General features: G+C 38.0%; 1 protein-coding gene across 2 annotated transcripts in view; it reads left to right on the top strand.

The window, feature by feature from the left end:
• The window catches only part of pex14 (peroxisomal biogenesis factor 14), a 57,964-nt gene extending 45,219 nt beyond the window's left edge, over nt 1-12,745 (top strand). The window contains exons 8-10 of one of the 2 annotated variants that reach the window (XM_020704551.2): nt 6,196-6,287; nt 10,829-11,219; nt 12,054-12,745. In XM_020704551.2, coding sequence (XP_020560210.1) covers nt 6,196-6,287; nt 10,829-11,219; nt 12,054-12,110 — 540 coding nt within the window. In that variant the 3' untranslated portion in view covers nt 12,111-12,745. Of the gene's footprint in view, nt 1-6,195; nt 6,288-10,828; nt 11,375-12,053 lie in introns of those variants that run through there. The other variant, XM_004070660.4, reaches the window with a different exon arrangement.
• The last annotated feature ends 4,971 nt before the right edge of the window (nt 12,746-17,716 follow it).

Below are 17,716 nucleotides of genomic sequence, written 5' to 3'. Positions count from 1 at the left end.
AATTTCCAAATATCATATTTCTGCAGTTAAGATGTTACACAGTAATCGCTCCACTCCCTTGCAGTGTGCAAACATTGCTTTTCTTTCTGATGTCTCCATTTTCTGTCTGATTGGATGACCAAAGCGGCTTCTGAATCTTTACTTTTTTTTTAATCTCCGATTAACAAGGACCTACAGATTAAAGATTACAGGTCATGGGAGGAAAACCACATACCGGTACGTCCATTTAAGCAATGCTGACCTCAGGTTTATGTTTTTTTAAGAGACGCCTGCGTGAAAGCGATGGATCTTCAAAGTTTTCTTTGTCACCACATTCTTGTGTTTGGACGCACGCCTTGTTTTATGCTGAAATCCATGCAAAGTTTTGAGAATTCTCCCCTGTCTGTGGTGTAAAGTCGGCACATTTTCTCTGCATACAAGTAACTTGTGCAAAATTAGCTCCAACTTTTTAAATCTATAAATCTAAATAATTTGGTCAAGAAAATGACTGAATGACTTTAAAGATTGGCAGAAATACCACCATGAAGTTTTTCATGGGGGGCTGGATGGGCCTAACCCTGCTTTAATCAATTAAACTTTATTTTTTACAAAATTATAGGATGACAGTTAGAGTCCTGCTTGTGTGGCCTCTGATAAAGTTTAGCCCAGTTATTTCTTTCAAAACATTTCACATAAAAACCTAATATGTTTACAGATAGATTGAAAAAAGGGAAGGAGATTAAATCATGTGTTTTTTATTTGAGCAGTTTCAAGGTGGAGGAGAATCATTAACCTATGAAATAAAATGTATTTGAATAGAAATGATCACCTTTAGAAAAAAAATGTAAATAAGACATTAGCAGCATTCTGTTTGGATCAACATAATACCCTAAGACCCTTGCGTCTTTTGTAGAAAATTAACAAAAAACTTGAGATTGACCTTTTTGGCTTTTTGATTTTCTACTTAAGACCTTTGCCAAGCAAAAGAGACTTAAGAGAAAATCATTCAATCAAAAAGGGTTTCCAACAAGCGTGTTTTTTCATTTTGAGTTGATATAATTTTATTTTAATTCAATTGGACATCTGAAATTCAAGGTTTTTTGCTCTCTTCATATCTTTTTGGACATATTAAATACGCTTATATGACTACTGCCTCCTAATGTTGGATGTTAGAATTGTATTTTCTAGTCAGAAGTACATTTTTAAAATATCAACACATCGGAGCAGTCAGTCTCACCAACCCTTTTCCCTTTTTATCAGACATTGTGGATTGCACCAACATAAAGGTTTAGGTTAGAATCTTCAGGTTCTTTTAAACCCATTGAGATGCCTGTTGTTGTGATTTTGGGCTATACAAATAAAATTGAATTGAATTGAAACAGTTTCTCAAACCCATTATCTCCAAAATGATGACAATCACACAACAAAAGCTACTCCAAACTAAGCTGCATCTCATCATGAGACAATAATCTGTGACCAGAACCATCCTCTTTGTATCTTCATTTTTATAGACATTGTTCACGAGCTCTTCAGAATTACAGGTGTTTAAGTGAATCACATTATTTGATTGTTTATTTTTAAACGAATGTGGAGGGATGACATGTTGCTTGATTTTTATAACACTCCTCATAAAATGCTTTACGGTCTCCCGGCTAAAAAAAAGAAAAGAAAAGCCTTGTAAGAAGCAATCTAAGACAATATTTTATGTCCACAGCTTGTTAAGCGCAGACGTATGAAACTACAGCATCTGGATAGATTAGGAAAACATATGTGGACACATCTGTTTCTTCACAATTAAGGGAGTAAAATATGGATGTGTTCAGAGAAATAGGTTAATCAAAAGTGATGATTTGAGTCTTGTTTTCAGTTCCGAGTACAACAGGAGGGGCCTAAAGTGTAAAGATATTTATCCTTAGTGATCTGATCTAAAATGATGCTGATTTGTACCAGAAGTCTTTAAAATTGTCTTGTTGCTGAGCAAAAACCCAGTTGAAACAATAACTTCCATCTACCATAAAGGAACAAACTTTTTTAATTTTTTTGCATTTGTCATAACTAAATAGCAGATTGAATGTAAAAGTCTACTTCATTTGCTATGAGTGCTTTGTTGGACAGCAGTAGTGTATAAAAAGTATATTTCCCATCAAAACAGCCATTAAACAAATCATAAACTCTGCTTTATAGTTACAGCGCTGATCTTAAATTTTCCCTCTGAGTCGGCACAGCCCTCTTGTTGTCTCAGGCCATGGGGAAATTGAAAATTGTTTTCAGGTCAGGATGTTTGATGAGAAACACATGTTGGAGCCGGGGAGCTACTTATGATTCACCGTTTGCGGCTTTCAAGGTTTTCTGCACTGCGCTGCTCGAGTTCGCCACACTTAGCAATTATCCCTCTCAACACGGAAATGTGCCTTTAACCCAAAACACATGGAGACTTCTGTTTCTCAGCTGCTAAGTAAACATTTTTCCAGTTGGAAACCACTCGATTGCGGAGTGCGTCTGCCGTTCCTAAAGGAGGGAGCTCATTATGGAAGTGAATGTCGGCGGATCGACTCGTGTTCATGCGCCCACACCCCCCATAAAGCCCAAGAACAAGCAGCACATTTTCCCGATTTCTCCATTTTATTTTATTTATCTATCTGACTGTAAGGACACAGTACTGTTTCCAGCCACCGTGTTCCGGAGTTGCCTCGGGAAGATTCATCCCTGATGTTATACAGCCAAGTTTATTTCTGCTCCATTATCATTACAAATCTGCCTGTTAACTGTGTTTGCCCTGCTGTCTCAACTCACTGATCGCTCCTTTTATTAGTGGATACTACATAAAAGATTAGAAACCCCCTCCTTGCTTGCACAAGATGAAGTGCCAGTGGGAAAGTGCATAAATAGAGTGAAATCAATTGCACTGTACCAGTGTTTCCACTCAAAAACACTCCTCTGGGGACTTCTTTTTGAAACTAATTCCATCATAAATATACATGTGTTACAGAAAAACACACTGTCTGCCGGCAGTCTAACTGTGAATTAATTTGCCTTCAAACACTCTTAAACAAGCCTTGTTAAAGATCTTATCTTCTTGTTGCTAATGGTCCACAGGCATTTATCTTCATTTAGCCAGATGCGCTGCCGTCTTTGGCTGCTGTTGGAATTGAAACTCTCTTTTTCACACTCTCTCCACTGCTTTCATTGTTTCTAATATGTATGTTTGGTTTCATATTTCTCTCCTTTTTTTTCCAATAAACTCAGTTAACCAGCAGAAATGAGCTGACCTCATCACGCCTAAACACCCAACTGAGACATTTTAGTTTCAAGGCTTTTAAACCAATTAGGAAAAAGCTTTGCTTTGAGCAGTGTTCACTCAGCTAAAACACACCGCTAGCCCACACGTTTGGGGATGATTATTCTATAAATGGCACTACTAACTGGATGAACTCTATTCTCTTTTCTTTCATTTATTTAATTACTTATTTACATTAAAAAAAAAAAAAAAAAAAGAAACCCAAAAAGATGACAGGATGTTGGACAAAAATTAAAAGCGAGACATGACAGTCTAATTTTTCTAGCCACAGGGTCAAATTTGCCCACCATTTTTTTTCTATTTACTATTATTATTATTGTTTATTTATGTATTTATTTTGCTGCCATCAGAGAAGAAGCAAAAAATATTGTCAAATTAACTTTAAAATCCCGTAGGAAAGTTATATTTGGATTCCTTAGGTTTAAAATAAATGGAAACACCTCCGCAAAATAATAATGTGTGGTTAAAACAACCACTTCTTCATATTTGAATTAAATAACTACTTTTTTAATAAAGAGCCAAATGCCATGTTAAAGAGGAAAACATGATACATTTATTTAACCAAGTCTTGTAAAGAGAAATGAAATCAATTTAAAGTTATTTTTTTAGAGGAAAAAAAAAGAAAAAATATATTTATTTGTTATTCTGATGACATAATGTTGATGTAAATATTGAGGAGGTTTTTTTTTTTCCTGTAAGAGCAACAGAAGGAGTGGCTCTTAAAAGCTACTTTAGTATCGCAGTTCCATGTTTTGATCAGCAGTTTGCTAAAACATCACATCTTCCACTCATGTGGTCTATTGAACATGTGTTGACACTTCAGGTGGGGCTTTTAAAGTTCTTCCATTTGCTGCAGTCATTGATACCCCGACCACTCAGCCCCCGCTCGAGCATCTAGTGCACTTGACACAAGATCTTTCCTCTTGGTGTACATATACAAACTGACATAATGTATTTTCAGTGCAGACTTTTTTTTCTTCTTTTTTTTATAACCCAACATTTAATTAGGTTTCTTCGGTCTTAATAAGACATACGTCAGAGTTGGTGTTGTGTGACAAGTCTTGATGTGAGATATTACATGGTGCTGCTCTGTAGATAGTACATATAATGAATGTAGCCGGTGGGTAATGTGTCTACTTTTAAAGGATTGTGCTCTTGTTTTAGGTGACAGAAGTGTATAGGAATCATTCGGTTTCACATATTTTGAGCAATATCTGCCTTTTCTCAAGCGATTCAGTGTTGGAATATTTGCAGCTCAGCCTTTACAGCAATTAATTTTTTCAGCATAAAATGAGAGAGAAGCAGTATTGAGCCTTATTATGCGGGTGCCTTAGGGAGGCGAGGGATTAAGATGGTTCTAATGAGGTGATGGCTGTAATAAGAGTGTCTTCAGCAGGCCTCCAATGCACCACCTCTAAAACACGACTCCTTATCGGAGAGGCTTCAGAAGCTAATAAGAAGCGGAAAAGAGAGAAAAACTCTTTCCCGCTCATCTCCGTTTACCGTCTCCCTTCACTTCTCCTCCTCTGCCTCCCACCATCCACTGTAAATGAGTCTGATCCCTTTCAGATGTGATTCAATTAATTTTTTCTTAGATTTAATTACAAGCTAGAGAGTCCAAGTTATCCCTCTCCCCTCGATAGGGGGTCCAGCATTCCTAAGAAGCTTCCTCTGTTGAGTCAGGAGAGTCTTAATTGCAGCCTTTACTTTGCTTTTATCTCACTTTTCCCTTGTCTGTTTTCTTCTCTCCTTTTGTCATAGTGGTCTCTCGCTATTGTCTTTTGTATATACTTGTAGATTCAGGGGAAAAAAAACAGTTACAGCTTTAGCCGTTGCCAAAAATGTGGACAATGACACCAAGTTTTTCATACATCGGAATAGAGCTGTGAAAAAAAAAGCCTGGAGCAAGTATTGCGAGATTTGCATCGCTGCAACATTTCACACTAAACCTCTTTCAACTGTAGATGAATGCGCTAGTATCGGGTAGTCAGTGACAGTCCAGTTTCAACACTGTATGCTAAAAGCGCGTTTAGGAACCTTCATTCTTAAACATGCATCACATTCCTGGTGTATGTAGCATAGAATGTAGCATAAAACAGAAATAAATCAGTTTAGTTTTGTACCTCACATGATCACACTGATCCTATAACCCCTTCCGTACCGTTAACTTCTTGACAGAAGTACAGCAAAGGCCTTCGTGCATTTTTTAATTCTTATTTTCTAATAAACTGTAGATGTTACAGCTCCTATCATTAGCATTTGACTTCTTTATAGGCCTCAGCCAACTTGACCTATTTTCTCGTCGTTTCAAAGGTTACTAAAAAAGTGCAACAGAGACCGATTTTCAGTAGAAATTTGCTATTCAAATGCTTTTTTTTTAAATGATATCGTGTAGTATTTCATGCAGCACCTGTGTGTTTGGGGAGTGTGCGTGTTTTTGTGTGCGTGTGTCTCTGTGAATGATAACGCAAGCCTTTGATAAAAGAACAAAACAGACTGCAAAGCTTTGGTCTGCCTTTATAAATGTAGCCATTGTTTAAGACAGTCATTATCCAAAACACTGTACACTGACCTAATCTTTTCTAGATAGTATGAAAAATTATGTAAAGACTATGATTCACTCTCACTGCATCATAAGGCAGCTTCAGCCATGTTTGCACTCCTTTCATTCATAACCACAGTAAGCCGTTGTGAGGTTGTTATGGAGACTGATGACTGCACAAAATATGTGGCTTTTAGCATTTGCATTTATCATATTTGTTTATTTTACACGAGCTTTCTTTAAATAGGGTTTTAATATTCCATGTAGAAGAGGCCAAAAGTAAAGGAACTATTCTGATACCACATCGTTACTTTTCTGTTGCAGCACTTTTGTTTTAGTTTGTTTGATGCAATATTGTCCTCTGTTTGTCCTGCAGGCATCGACCTCAACCAACCGCATCCTGGACAACCAAACAATCACAGATCTGAAGGCCGAGATTGTCTCTTTGAAAGGATTACTGCTCAGCAGGTACATGAAACTCAGACTCCTGTCACCCAAACCAATCAAGGACTAGATATTTAAACTTTTAGTGTATTAGTGTCTGTATGCTCAAAATGATGGTGTGGGTTTTTTTTCCCCCCCAATTTTTTTCAGCTGCAAGTTTGCTTTGTTTTTGTGAGATATACAGCTCTAACTTCCACTTCCTTTTTTAACTGAAATGACGGCACTCCCATATTTTATCATTTACATAATAAAACCACTGTTGGTGACAAAACACATGAGAGTGAAAGGAACAGCAAAGCCGAGACATGTTTGTACAGAAAATAATGGAATCAATTGTGGTTGGGTTTTTGCTTTAATCTTTGTTAAATTTTAAAGTCTCAGTTTAAAATATTATAAAAACCAATAGGCAATTACCTCTAAATTTAATGCAACATATTTTTAATATTAAAACAATTTTTATGAACTCAAACAAGTTTCACAACCGTAATTTGTGATTGACAATAGTTGTGGTAGAAACCCCCGAGTTAGGATAATAAATACGTATATCTGGGGGCGGGGATTATTCAAAACTTAATTCTGCTTTGATTTTTTTAATTTTGATTTGAAATGGTTTATTTCAAGCAATCAAAGCAAGAATAATGCACAAAACAATCAGCAGTTATACATTCATACAAAGACGTCTCAACTTAGGATAATTAGACATGAAATCCAAGATTGCTTGAAGGGGAGTAGAAGGAAGCGAACTTATAGAATCCCAGCCCTGTTCTACCGTTGAATAATTCTTGAACAGTTCTCATACCAAAGCTGCCAAGCAATGCGCCTTTTAGAAGCAGACTGACTAAATGTTTATAGGAATATATTTGAAATAATATGCAACCAGTAATGAAGTACAAGTGTAAAAATAATCTATCGTTTGTTTAATCTTAGACTTTCTTCTTTTGTTTTTGTGGATGTTTCATCTGTACCAGGCTTCAAATCTAGGCCCAAACATACCGGTAGGCCCAATCTGAATTCTTCCCCTACCGTTATTGATTCTCCCTACCCCTAAATTTAGTCCCCCAAACGGAGAGTTATGGAAAGATAGTCTCTTCGATCTTGGACGTTACTAATACTCGAAGACGTCGTCAATAGTCGCGGGTAAGCTACGTTAGGGCGGGGCTGCTCACGCTCGGAAATACATAAAAACGTTGGTTTTACAACTTTAAAAAGGTCATGCTAAAACAAAAAGTCAATACAGCAGAGCACGCCCACCTAAAGGAAAGCGCTTCTCCTCGGAAAACCCTCACAGCGGAGGGCTCGGCCGCGAGGGTTAGCCTTAAAACAACTATTTTAGAGGGGAAGAATTCAGATTCAGCCTAAGTGTCATCTATGAATCTGCTCCCTGGAGTGTGTGAGGCTACCTTTAGTCTTTCAAAATGTTGCTTTTGGAACTTCTTATTTTTTATATGAAAAGATATATACAAAGAAGAAATATGTAGTTGATAAGACTCGCTGGTTAACAGTCAGGTTATTTGAGTTCACACTTTTATATCTGCATAGAAAATACCATGGAGGCCTAACACAGAAGTCTGAGATGAAGCTCACAGAGGGGGGGGGGGGGGGGGGGGGGGCATTATACTAAAAAAAATGACCAAAAGCTCTGAGCTCAGAAACAGAAGAAATGAAAATAGAAAAAGAGCTACGTTTTAGATGCATAAAATTATTTTTTACTTTTTTTTTCCAATTCATTAATTTTTAATTAAGAAGAAGAAAGAAAGCAAAGGCCCAAGCAGGAATTTTTAGATACATAAAATGCATAGGATTTACTCCTTTGTGTGCCATCTCATTTAAGTTTTTGGCTTGATCTGAATAGATGTTTGAGGAAATATGATAGTTAAAAAGAGCACTGAAAGTACCACACATTCCCCATTTGAAAGCTCCTTTTGCAGTTAGTGTCATATAAGTAGCTCACCTATTTCTGCTTTTTACACTAAATTAGAGCATTTGCTGTGTTTTACATCCAAAGATAAGACAGCTGCATTTTTAAAACCTTCCCGTCTTCCAATAAGTGTGACTGGTTAAGTAATACTAAGGCCTTGCAAAACATCACAGAAAAACACCACCACTCTCAGATCAGACGTCAGTACTTTCTGTTGACATCATCTTAATGGAAAGTAGTGCACTCCTGAAAGAGGACTGTAAGCACTGTAACCACATGCAGCTACTGCTCAGTAGCTGCACTACAACTTCACACACAACAGAAATGAGAAATACTGTGACATTTCCCCCTTTTTTATCTTGTTTTTTTCCAAACAAACATGAAGTAAAGAGGCTCTTTATTGTAAAATCTGATCACACCTTCCCACTAATAACGGCCGACTTTGCTATTGTGTTACTGTTGATAAGGTATATACTGCTTAATGTTCTCTCAATCTGACTCCGTCTAATCAAGCTCCGTCTAGCTCACTCAGGGCCATTAGCATGCATGATTATGTATCAGCGTAATAATGATGCCTAAAATAAAAGTGTACATCAGAAAGCCAGCAAGGGTATAAATTGCCATAGAGGTGTCTAGTTGAGCATGTTTTCTTTCCCCTTATACATCCCAATTACTTCTAAGCTTTTTTTTTTCTATTCTAGCAATAAGTTTTCAGGTAAAGGTTTGCCTCTCAATACAGAGATTCCGGCTCACCATCTGTTTCTAAACTTGTTCCCTCACTGATCCACATCTTCTCCAAACAGTTTAAACACCTAGAAGTGCTGAATCCATTAAACAGTGTCTTTTTGATCTTAAAAGCTGCAGAATCCAATTAAAAATAGTTAAGATTCATATTAAGCAGGTGTGATGCACATCTGGCTGTTTGGGGAATCAAATATTATGCTGTGATTAGTTAAAGCACATCGGGTGCATACGTGTGCTGCTGATGAAATGTATAGGTTGTGTTTAGATGGTATTATTAGTGAGCACCTGACAGAGAAGGCCATGCATAAGGCTGTGTTTACAACCAGGTGTCTGCGGATTCTCAAAAGGTCTTGAAAGTGAATTGAACTTAAGAAAGGCCTTATAAATCATTAAATCGTCTTAAATTCTCATGAATGGGTCTTAGCTTATTTTCTCGCCAACACAATATGACTTCGTGTCACTAACAAAAAAACATTTCCATCAGGTTATCAACGTGTTGTAAATTGTTTAATCTCAGCTCAACTACATATCTCATGCTCATCTGTGGGAAAGTGCCAACTCATGGAGAAATGGCTTGAAAAGAGGGATTACTCATGGTGGTTAAAAGTGGTTTGTGGAAGACCTTATCAAAGAAACGTCACGCTTTGCCAAAAGACTTTGAAACATGGCAGAGCAAGGAACAGCAGATTCCGCCTGTTTGTTTCATTGTAATTTCATTTCATATTTGTAAATTTGGTCTAAAGTTAGATTTTTGAATGAATGACTGATTTATTATGGACTAAAGGTCCAATTGACAAGATCATTAAAAAAAAAAGAAAGAACCAACATTTAAAAAAGGCTCAATAAAATACAAATCCTATAAAAATGCTAAGACCAATAGACATAAAAACCAAGTAAAAACACAAATTACAAACTTAAAAACTAAAAATGCATTCATACCAGTACCTCCAAACTGGAGACTGATGAAATAATTTCATTCTCAGAGGCATTAAATTGTTGTATAATAGATAAAATGTCTTAAAAGAGCCTTGAGAGTGTGTATTCCTGCACTAACAAACAGCTCACTAGCACTGCACCACTGTGGTCTTTTTAAAAAAAATCCTCAGGGCATCATTATAAGCAACTCATAACCTCAGCATGCTAGATGCCCTGTAGTCAATCCACAGGTGTGACTTGTAGAAAGCAGTGCAGTAAGATCCACTCCAATGAAAGGCATGTTTTTGGTGTTGTTAACATGTTCTTGAGGTAGTTTTCTCATGTTGAGGACATATGCAAAAAAAGAACAAATTAGCTTCAGTTGTGTTTCTGAGTATTTATGTATGCAAGTCGTGGTGAATCAGGAGCAGACAAGAAAATGCTGTGATGTAGGTGCTCCATTCAGCAGTTCACAAGCTTCCTGCTCTGCTCCATTCTGATGCATCCACTTCCAAACAAATAAGTCCATGTCCGTCTTCATTTTGCTCGTCTGAGCTGACATCTGGTTCAAATCTGTTCGGCTGGACAGCTTCAATATTGCTCGCGATTTTTGTTGCACCGGTAATGTTAGGTTGGGGTTGTGAGGAGCTGTGAGCTAGTGGGAGAGAGAGTAAACAGATGTAATGCAGGCTTATTCTGGGCCAGCAGTCCTGCCCACAATTTAGAGGCCTATTTCGAATAAACTACTGTTGCTCTGTTGCTCTGCAGAAACTATGTCATAGAAAACCACAGGTTTCTTAATTTTGACAAAAAACGGCATAATCATAATTACTTGACATAATAAGACATAATTACAGATTCATAATTACTGGGCACGATTTTACAATAGATCAAAAGAGGTCTAAAGTTCTTAGTAATCTTTAAAGAGCTTGTGATCAGTTCTAACTCTGTGCTTGTCTGACTCCAACCTCTTCCCCTTTCCCAACAGGAAACAGTTTCCGTCCACTCCTGCTATTGCTAAAATTCCATCATGGCAGATTCCCCTGAAGCCGTCCACAGCAGCCTGCTCGCCCTCCGTAAACCACACCAACAGCAGCAGCGACATCTCCCCAATAAGTAACGAGTCCACCAACTCTTCTCCTGTAAAGGACCACAGTTCTCAGGATGCACTCGACGGCCCAGATGGAGCCAATGATATCAACGGCGACTCTTGCTCTCTGAGCCTGGGCACTATGGTGCCTGTGGATCAGGTCCGCATGGAGGTTCAAGGCGAAGAGAAGAAGGAGGAGGATGTGAGCCCTGCAGAAGAGGAAGAGGAGGAGGGTCTGAGCATGCAGACAGAGGATCGGCGAGGTGGAGACGGACAGATTAACGAACAGGTGGATAAACTGAGGAGGCCTGAGGGGGCCAGCAATGAGAGCGAGGTTGATTAGATGACTGGTGAAAGTACCAAAACACTGCAGAACACAACTTTTCATCCCTGTCAAGGTTTTCCTTGTTGCTCTACGGTTTTTTAAAATCCATCTTCACCGTCTGTTCTTGCGTCTTTCTGTGGTATTTCAATGTGGAGCAACATTAGAAGAACAATTTGGCTAATTTTGATTCACATATGACAGATACACCCGTTTCTAATAACATCCAGGTAAACTTCTCTCTTGCTAGTAAAATAGCACATCAGTTGTCTCCAGAAAGATGAGTTGTAGCTCTATGAGATGGTTTTAAAGGCCTGTAAGCAGCACAAACCATGGTTAACTTAATACTTTCAATTTTTTATGATTTGATCTAATCATTTGGCCTGTTGTCCTCGTCACTTTGCTGAGGTGCCCCTGCTGCACAGGACGGTGCAGGTGTGGATCAGGAATCTTATGTTACTTCAGTCTGTAGGTTACCGTGAAGCAGTACCACGGTTAGTCTCCCTGTTGATGGCAATAGGACAGGACAAGCTCTTCCAGGGCTGGAGCTTTTAGCCTCTTTTATGTGTCCGTTCACATTGGTGTCAGTCTGTCAATAATTCACAAGGCCAGCAGGGTGGCATTTGGGTGAAATAAAAGCCCTGAAATTCGAGATTAGAATGTGATGACGGGCTTTGTTCCACGCCGGCGTCAAAGTGCTCATATGCTCAGAGAGTGGAAGATAAATGTTTTTTCCCCCTGCTTTCCTTTTTCACTGAGGGCTGAATTGTGTGTTTTTTTGTGTGTGTTTGTGCGTGGCAGGTGAGAAAATCCAGACAGTCGGCTGAGCTGTGTCTGTGTCTCCAGCAGGGCAGCTGATTTGGTTTGTGAAGTATGTTAATAATCAAATGATCAACAAATAACAGATGTATTAGTTCATGCAGCTTGAAATGTCAAGGAGGCTAAAAGCGGAAATCTAATACAGTAAGCCCAGTTGCATTGTATTATTTTCTGTGACAAACCCTCCGGTCCAAATTATGTAGGGCCTCCTACAGTGAGTAATCTTTACAGAAAACGGCGCCAATATTTTGTAATTATGCAGCAGGAAGACACAACTGCTGCCACAGATGGAAGTTGCAGAACTTGTATTGCTTTAGGTTTTTTTCTCTCTCTCAGTGTGGGGGTGGATGGGGGAGGTTAAAAAATACCCTGTGATTGAAAAAGAAAGTAATAAATGAATTCTTGACTTATTGAATTACTCACTATGTATCTCACTGACAAGAAAAGTCCATGTGTGAGAAGAAGGGATATCGTCTCTTCTACCACTTCCACCTCTGTATGGTCGTGTTATGGGCAGAGAGAAAAGAGGAGGGGGATCACAGACAGACATCATAACCTGCAGATTAAGTTTTATATACGAAGATTTAGTCCTGAATGAAGACATAGCCTTGCTGTAAAATCTATTTTTTGATGCAACTGAATTGTTTTTGTGAATAAATAATCTGTTCGAAGAAGTTAAGAATCACAACTCTGGTTTTATTCATTAATTATCTTTGTGGATTGCAAAACATTATTTTTTATAAACCGTAAAAAGTATTTTCTATAAATATATATTGTTTTTTTATTTCAAGGCCACTAGACAACACAGTCATAATATGGTAATACTGCTCTAAACTACATTTCCATTTTTAAAATGTTAATATAAAAAAGACCATTAAACCTAAAACTCTAAAACTCATGTTTCAAAGCTAGATGTTAACTTTTTTTTAAGTTACATTTATTTAGAATTTGTTTTTTTATTTTTTATTTCACTTAGATTGCATAGAAATAATTTTTATCTTTTTATTTAAACAAAAATATTGCCTAAATTTTGACTTTTGAATATTTAATGGGGATTTAACAATTTCATTTTACAATCAATTCAATTAAAGTCATCATTTGTGGTTTCTGATCCAAATCATAGACGATGTTGGTTCATTTTAATGATCTGATTCACTGACCTACAATCGATCCACAACCTTTTTAGCCAAAAATTTAACCGGTGTGACTCAAGAGATAAATACCTGTGTACTGAACAGTGCAGGTAAAGTTTTCCAGATTCCTTGTATTTCCTGCAAGATAATCAAATGTACAAACAAACAAACAAAGAGGTGAACAAGAATGAATGGCAAATCCATTCACATTTTTAGTTTCCCAAAGTTCAGACCACTGTTGCTTTTCCACATCAAAATAATCCATTATTAGAAGATTCTACCACACTGAACGGTCACATGTCTTTGCAAAATTCAAAGTGTTTCCACACACTAGACTGGAATGATGCTTGATCATTTTTTGCTGCCCTCACATTGTCCGCTGTGATGCACTTGGTCATTTTTGCCTTATAGTTAAACATACGTACCCTGTCCCAATCCAAATGGTATTTTCCAATATTGATATAATCGATTTATTTCATTTTGAAAGGTTTTTATAATATAGGTTGATACCTTTAATAACACAATCCTGTTGGATCTTAGGAATATGAATCTATCATCGGTTAAGTTGATTAGTCGTTACTCCCCTATCATTTTAGTGAAACACCGGTGCCTTGTTTAGCCTTAAAGTATTAAACCATAACGTTGATACACCAGGGCTTCCAGACACACACAATCAAAATATATAGGCTACTTTCATCCTGACAATTTATTTCACAAATACTGACAAAATTATTTAGTGCTCAATGCAACTATACTTCACTGAGCTGTTCAGCTATAGAACTGTTTAAAAAAGCTGTGTACAGATGTATTCTCCAGGACCTGTCCAGTAAACAGATTTTGGTAGATGTTGCCTTTAATGAAAGGTCACACAATAGTTATAGTGTGTAACTGCCTGTTTATCTGAGGGGCTGCGTATAATAACAGCTTATGGAGCAGACATATCATAAAGCTCATGTTTCATTTGCTTGGTCTGAATATGTCTGGCGTGAACGATGCCTCCCGACTTTCATGAGAAAACAAAAATCCATTTATATGGACGATGCAGGCTTTTTGCATACCGGTACACAAAAAACAAATCAGGAAAAGCATGGTGAAGTGTAAAAAAAACTTTGTAAATTAATCAAAATAATTATAATATTGTGAACGACATTTTTCTCAGGCCAAGAATTTCAAATATTGTCATGCATTGTCAAGTGTATGAATTTAATTTATCAAGGTCCAAATGATCGATAGCATTTCACATATTGATGAGGTGTATAAACTTCTCAGAGGTTCGATACCACATCCCTTTGTAATCGATTAACCTCTCCCTGGAGTTCAGGCCAACCTTAGATTTATATGAACCTACAGTAATAAATCCACTTGTACATCATTTAGTGTCTTTGGGGATTTGCATTGCATTCCTGTCCAGAAAGAGTTGTCTATCCTAAACTTACAATTTTTTTTTTTTTACAATTTCAGAAATCCAAACAACATCAGATTTTTTTTTTTAAAGTGTTTGTTTTTTCTTTGTATGTAAAGCGGTAGCCATTGCTCCTCCGTGTGGTAATGCAGAGAAATGGTTAATCCAAAGAAACTGTGGTTTTGACACCATTTGGCTCTCTGGTTTGGAGCGTTAACCTCATCAATCTTGCTGCTAAACGGAGAGCACTCAATAGGATACTGTATCGACACGCTCTGAACTCCATTGTTCACTGGAACTGAGCACTCAGCAGGTTAGGGGGCTGAGTGTCTCCTTGGATCAATGCAAGAGTTGTTAGCACACAACAGCATCCAGAGCAGTCAGAGGGCAGCTGTGGCTCTGTCTGCACCTCTTGCATTATCTCAACTCATTTAAAACAACTCCTTGAGCCTCTGAGTGTTGACCCTTCTCCATGTTTTTCTTCACCACGACACTGAGCAGTTATATTTTACATGAAACATGAGTCCTGCAGAGGCATCACACTAAGTCTGGCTTTCAGATAACTTGGTGAGGCGTCCTGGGATTTGCATAAAAAAGGTCACGGCCGATTCAGGAAGAGAATGGCATGGATGAAGGGCTGGTCCTTCCTCTTCTCGGTGAGATAACATGTGTATGGCCTGTATCAGGTAACAATCTGATGTTGTTTTTGATGCTTACAGTCCCACTCTGATCATTTTTTTAATCTATTTTAAAAGCGTTCCTACTGGTCTTTTGATTACTAATATGCCATTTTTAGGCAAAAACACAAACCTTGTGTTGTTTTCTAGGACATAGTTTCTGCAGAGCAGCAGGAGTTCATTGGGGCGGTGTAAGCCTGCCCTCATTTCTTGCATTTTAGCATTTTTGTTTATTTTTACTGGTTTTACTTCCTTTTTCTGTCCTTTAACCCTTGTGCTATCCTAGGCACTTTAACATTGGGAGTTGGGTCATCTAGACCCCACAAGACAGTGCACTGAACCTTTTTTCTTCAATGATTTGTGATCTTCACTGGTGTCCATGGATTACATGAAATCTTTCCACCTTTATCCACCTTTGTCATGGTAGGGAGAACACGTCAATGTAAGATAGCACAAGGGATATTATACATTACAGCAACTCAACAAAGCCATTCTTGAGTTAAAAGTACTGTGGTACAGATTAAATAGGGTTATTCCTGTTTCTTCTGCAAGCTTTACTTCAATCAACCTTTTACACCGATTTATGTTTAGCTTGATCATATTTCTTTTTCAATAAAAATCTAATTAAGCCTCATTTACTTGTCTAAAATTGTTAGCATGTAGCACATAGAGCTGCTTTGAGGCTTCTCAGGAAAAATCAATGGTTACCTATTTGCTATGTTCTTGTAGCAGGGGCAGTGAAAGTAAAAGAGCATGGGTCACCTCCACATGACTGTCCTCTCTAAAAGCAGCTCCAACTCTGAGCAGCTGCTGAACATTGGCTCCTTCCTGGTGAAAATGAGAACATTTGACAAGTCAAGGTCACCAGGGGGCTTCAATCGCAGGGCCCAGTGAACGCAGCAAAGTCATAAAGCACTTTGTCATCACGCGCTATATAAACTCTTAACAGTCAAGTGGGATCACCCCCCCCCCCCCCCCTGCCTTGTGTGGCCCTGTGTCACTTGATTTTCTCCTGGCGCTGTTTCAAACCCAAATGGAGTGTGTGGATGCAGGACGGCTGTCATGCATAAGGCTTAAAGGCATCGTTTTCATTTTACGTCCCTTATCGATGAGTGAGAAAAGTTACTAATAAGGTGAAATTACATAATTTAGCAGTTGGCCGGCACTAAGGTCAGAGATAGATAATAGGTTGCAGTATTTTCTTTTATGAGCAATCCAATTATGAACCTTCAGAGGCATAGACGCTACAAGATGGGGATGCAAAAATGTAGACAAAAACAAAGCCTTTGTCCTGAGTCTTTGGACTGATTTAATTCTCCAAGGAGAGGTCTGCCAGCCTGCTGAGAAACCGTGGCAACAGGTGCATTTTTTGTCGACATTTGTGTAAATTAGACTAATTATAGTGACTAATTGTGCAACACCTGAAGTATGCTAGAGATCAAGCATTGAAAAAGCTTGGAGTTGGGGAGAAAAAACAAAAAGACGTGTTGGGCCCAGTTCCATCTTTATAATAACATTTTGCACTCACATTGAGGCTGGTATTAATAAAACAGGTGTTCTACTTTAAACAGTATTTTTTTAACATTTGGTTAAAACAGGAGATGGAAGCTTCCTTGCTGTGCACTTATTTAAAGCACTGGTCTTTTTTTGTAGCAGATGCTGGGTGTTTTTGTTTTCCATTAACAAAAAAAGGAAATTTGACACACACACATATTACCCAAATTGTTTTTTTAATGTCTTGATACCACACAAATGGGTAAAAAGTCAGAAATTTATGATTTTAATGCTGTCAGGGCACCAGACAAATCCTAAACCTCATGCCTCATTTTGATCAAGTGAGGACCTCAAACAAAAGTCAAGAGTAAAGAGGCAGCGAGGATATCCTCTACCGCCAGCTACAAAGAAAAGGGAAACATCCTGAAGAGGCTGCTAAAGAGAAGGAACTTAGTCTGATTCATCAAAACATTTTTCCCTGCTGATATAAACATCAGGCCACCTGATGAGATGGAAGCTTGGGATTTCAAGTGGCACAACGGGTCAACCATCACTCAAACACCTTGGACTGACTGTTGTATGCTGAGAGAAGCAAAAAAACAGCGAGGCTTCAGGCTAGAGGACATCAGAGAAGTTGCAATGAACTGCTAGTCGAATGCTTCTAGAAACAAAAGATTCAATACTATTAAGACAAATCTGTTTAACCATCAAGGAATTACAGTGTCATGCTATGTTCACATAGGATTCGGAAATTCGGGTTCAAGTGGCCACCTTCAAAGAAAAGTCTATGCGTGTACCGAATGCGCATTTCAGGTTTTTGCATTTAAAATTCTCACGATCACACGTTGCTACACAGGTTTTAAAGTCATTTTTCAGGCTCTACGCACAAATATGCAGCCAGTGAAAGTTTTACCAGTTGAACTTTGACCAATCAGGAAA

The sequence above is a fragment of the Oryzias latipes genome, chromosome 7 (assembly GCF_053564925.1).
Source record: "Oryzias latipes strain Hd-rR chromosome 7, Olatipes_Hd-rR_3.1".
Classification (NCBI taxonomy): Eukaryota; Metazoa; Chordata; class Actinopteri; order Beloniformes; family Adrianichthyidae; genus Oryzias; species Oryzias latipes.
Note: the sequence above shows the minus strand (reverse complement) of the source record. Positions and strands in the feature narration are given on the sequence as shown.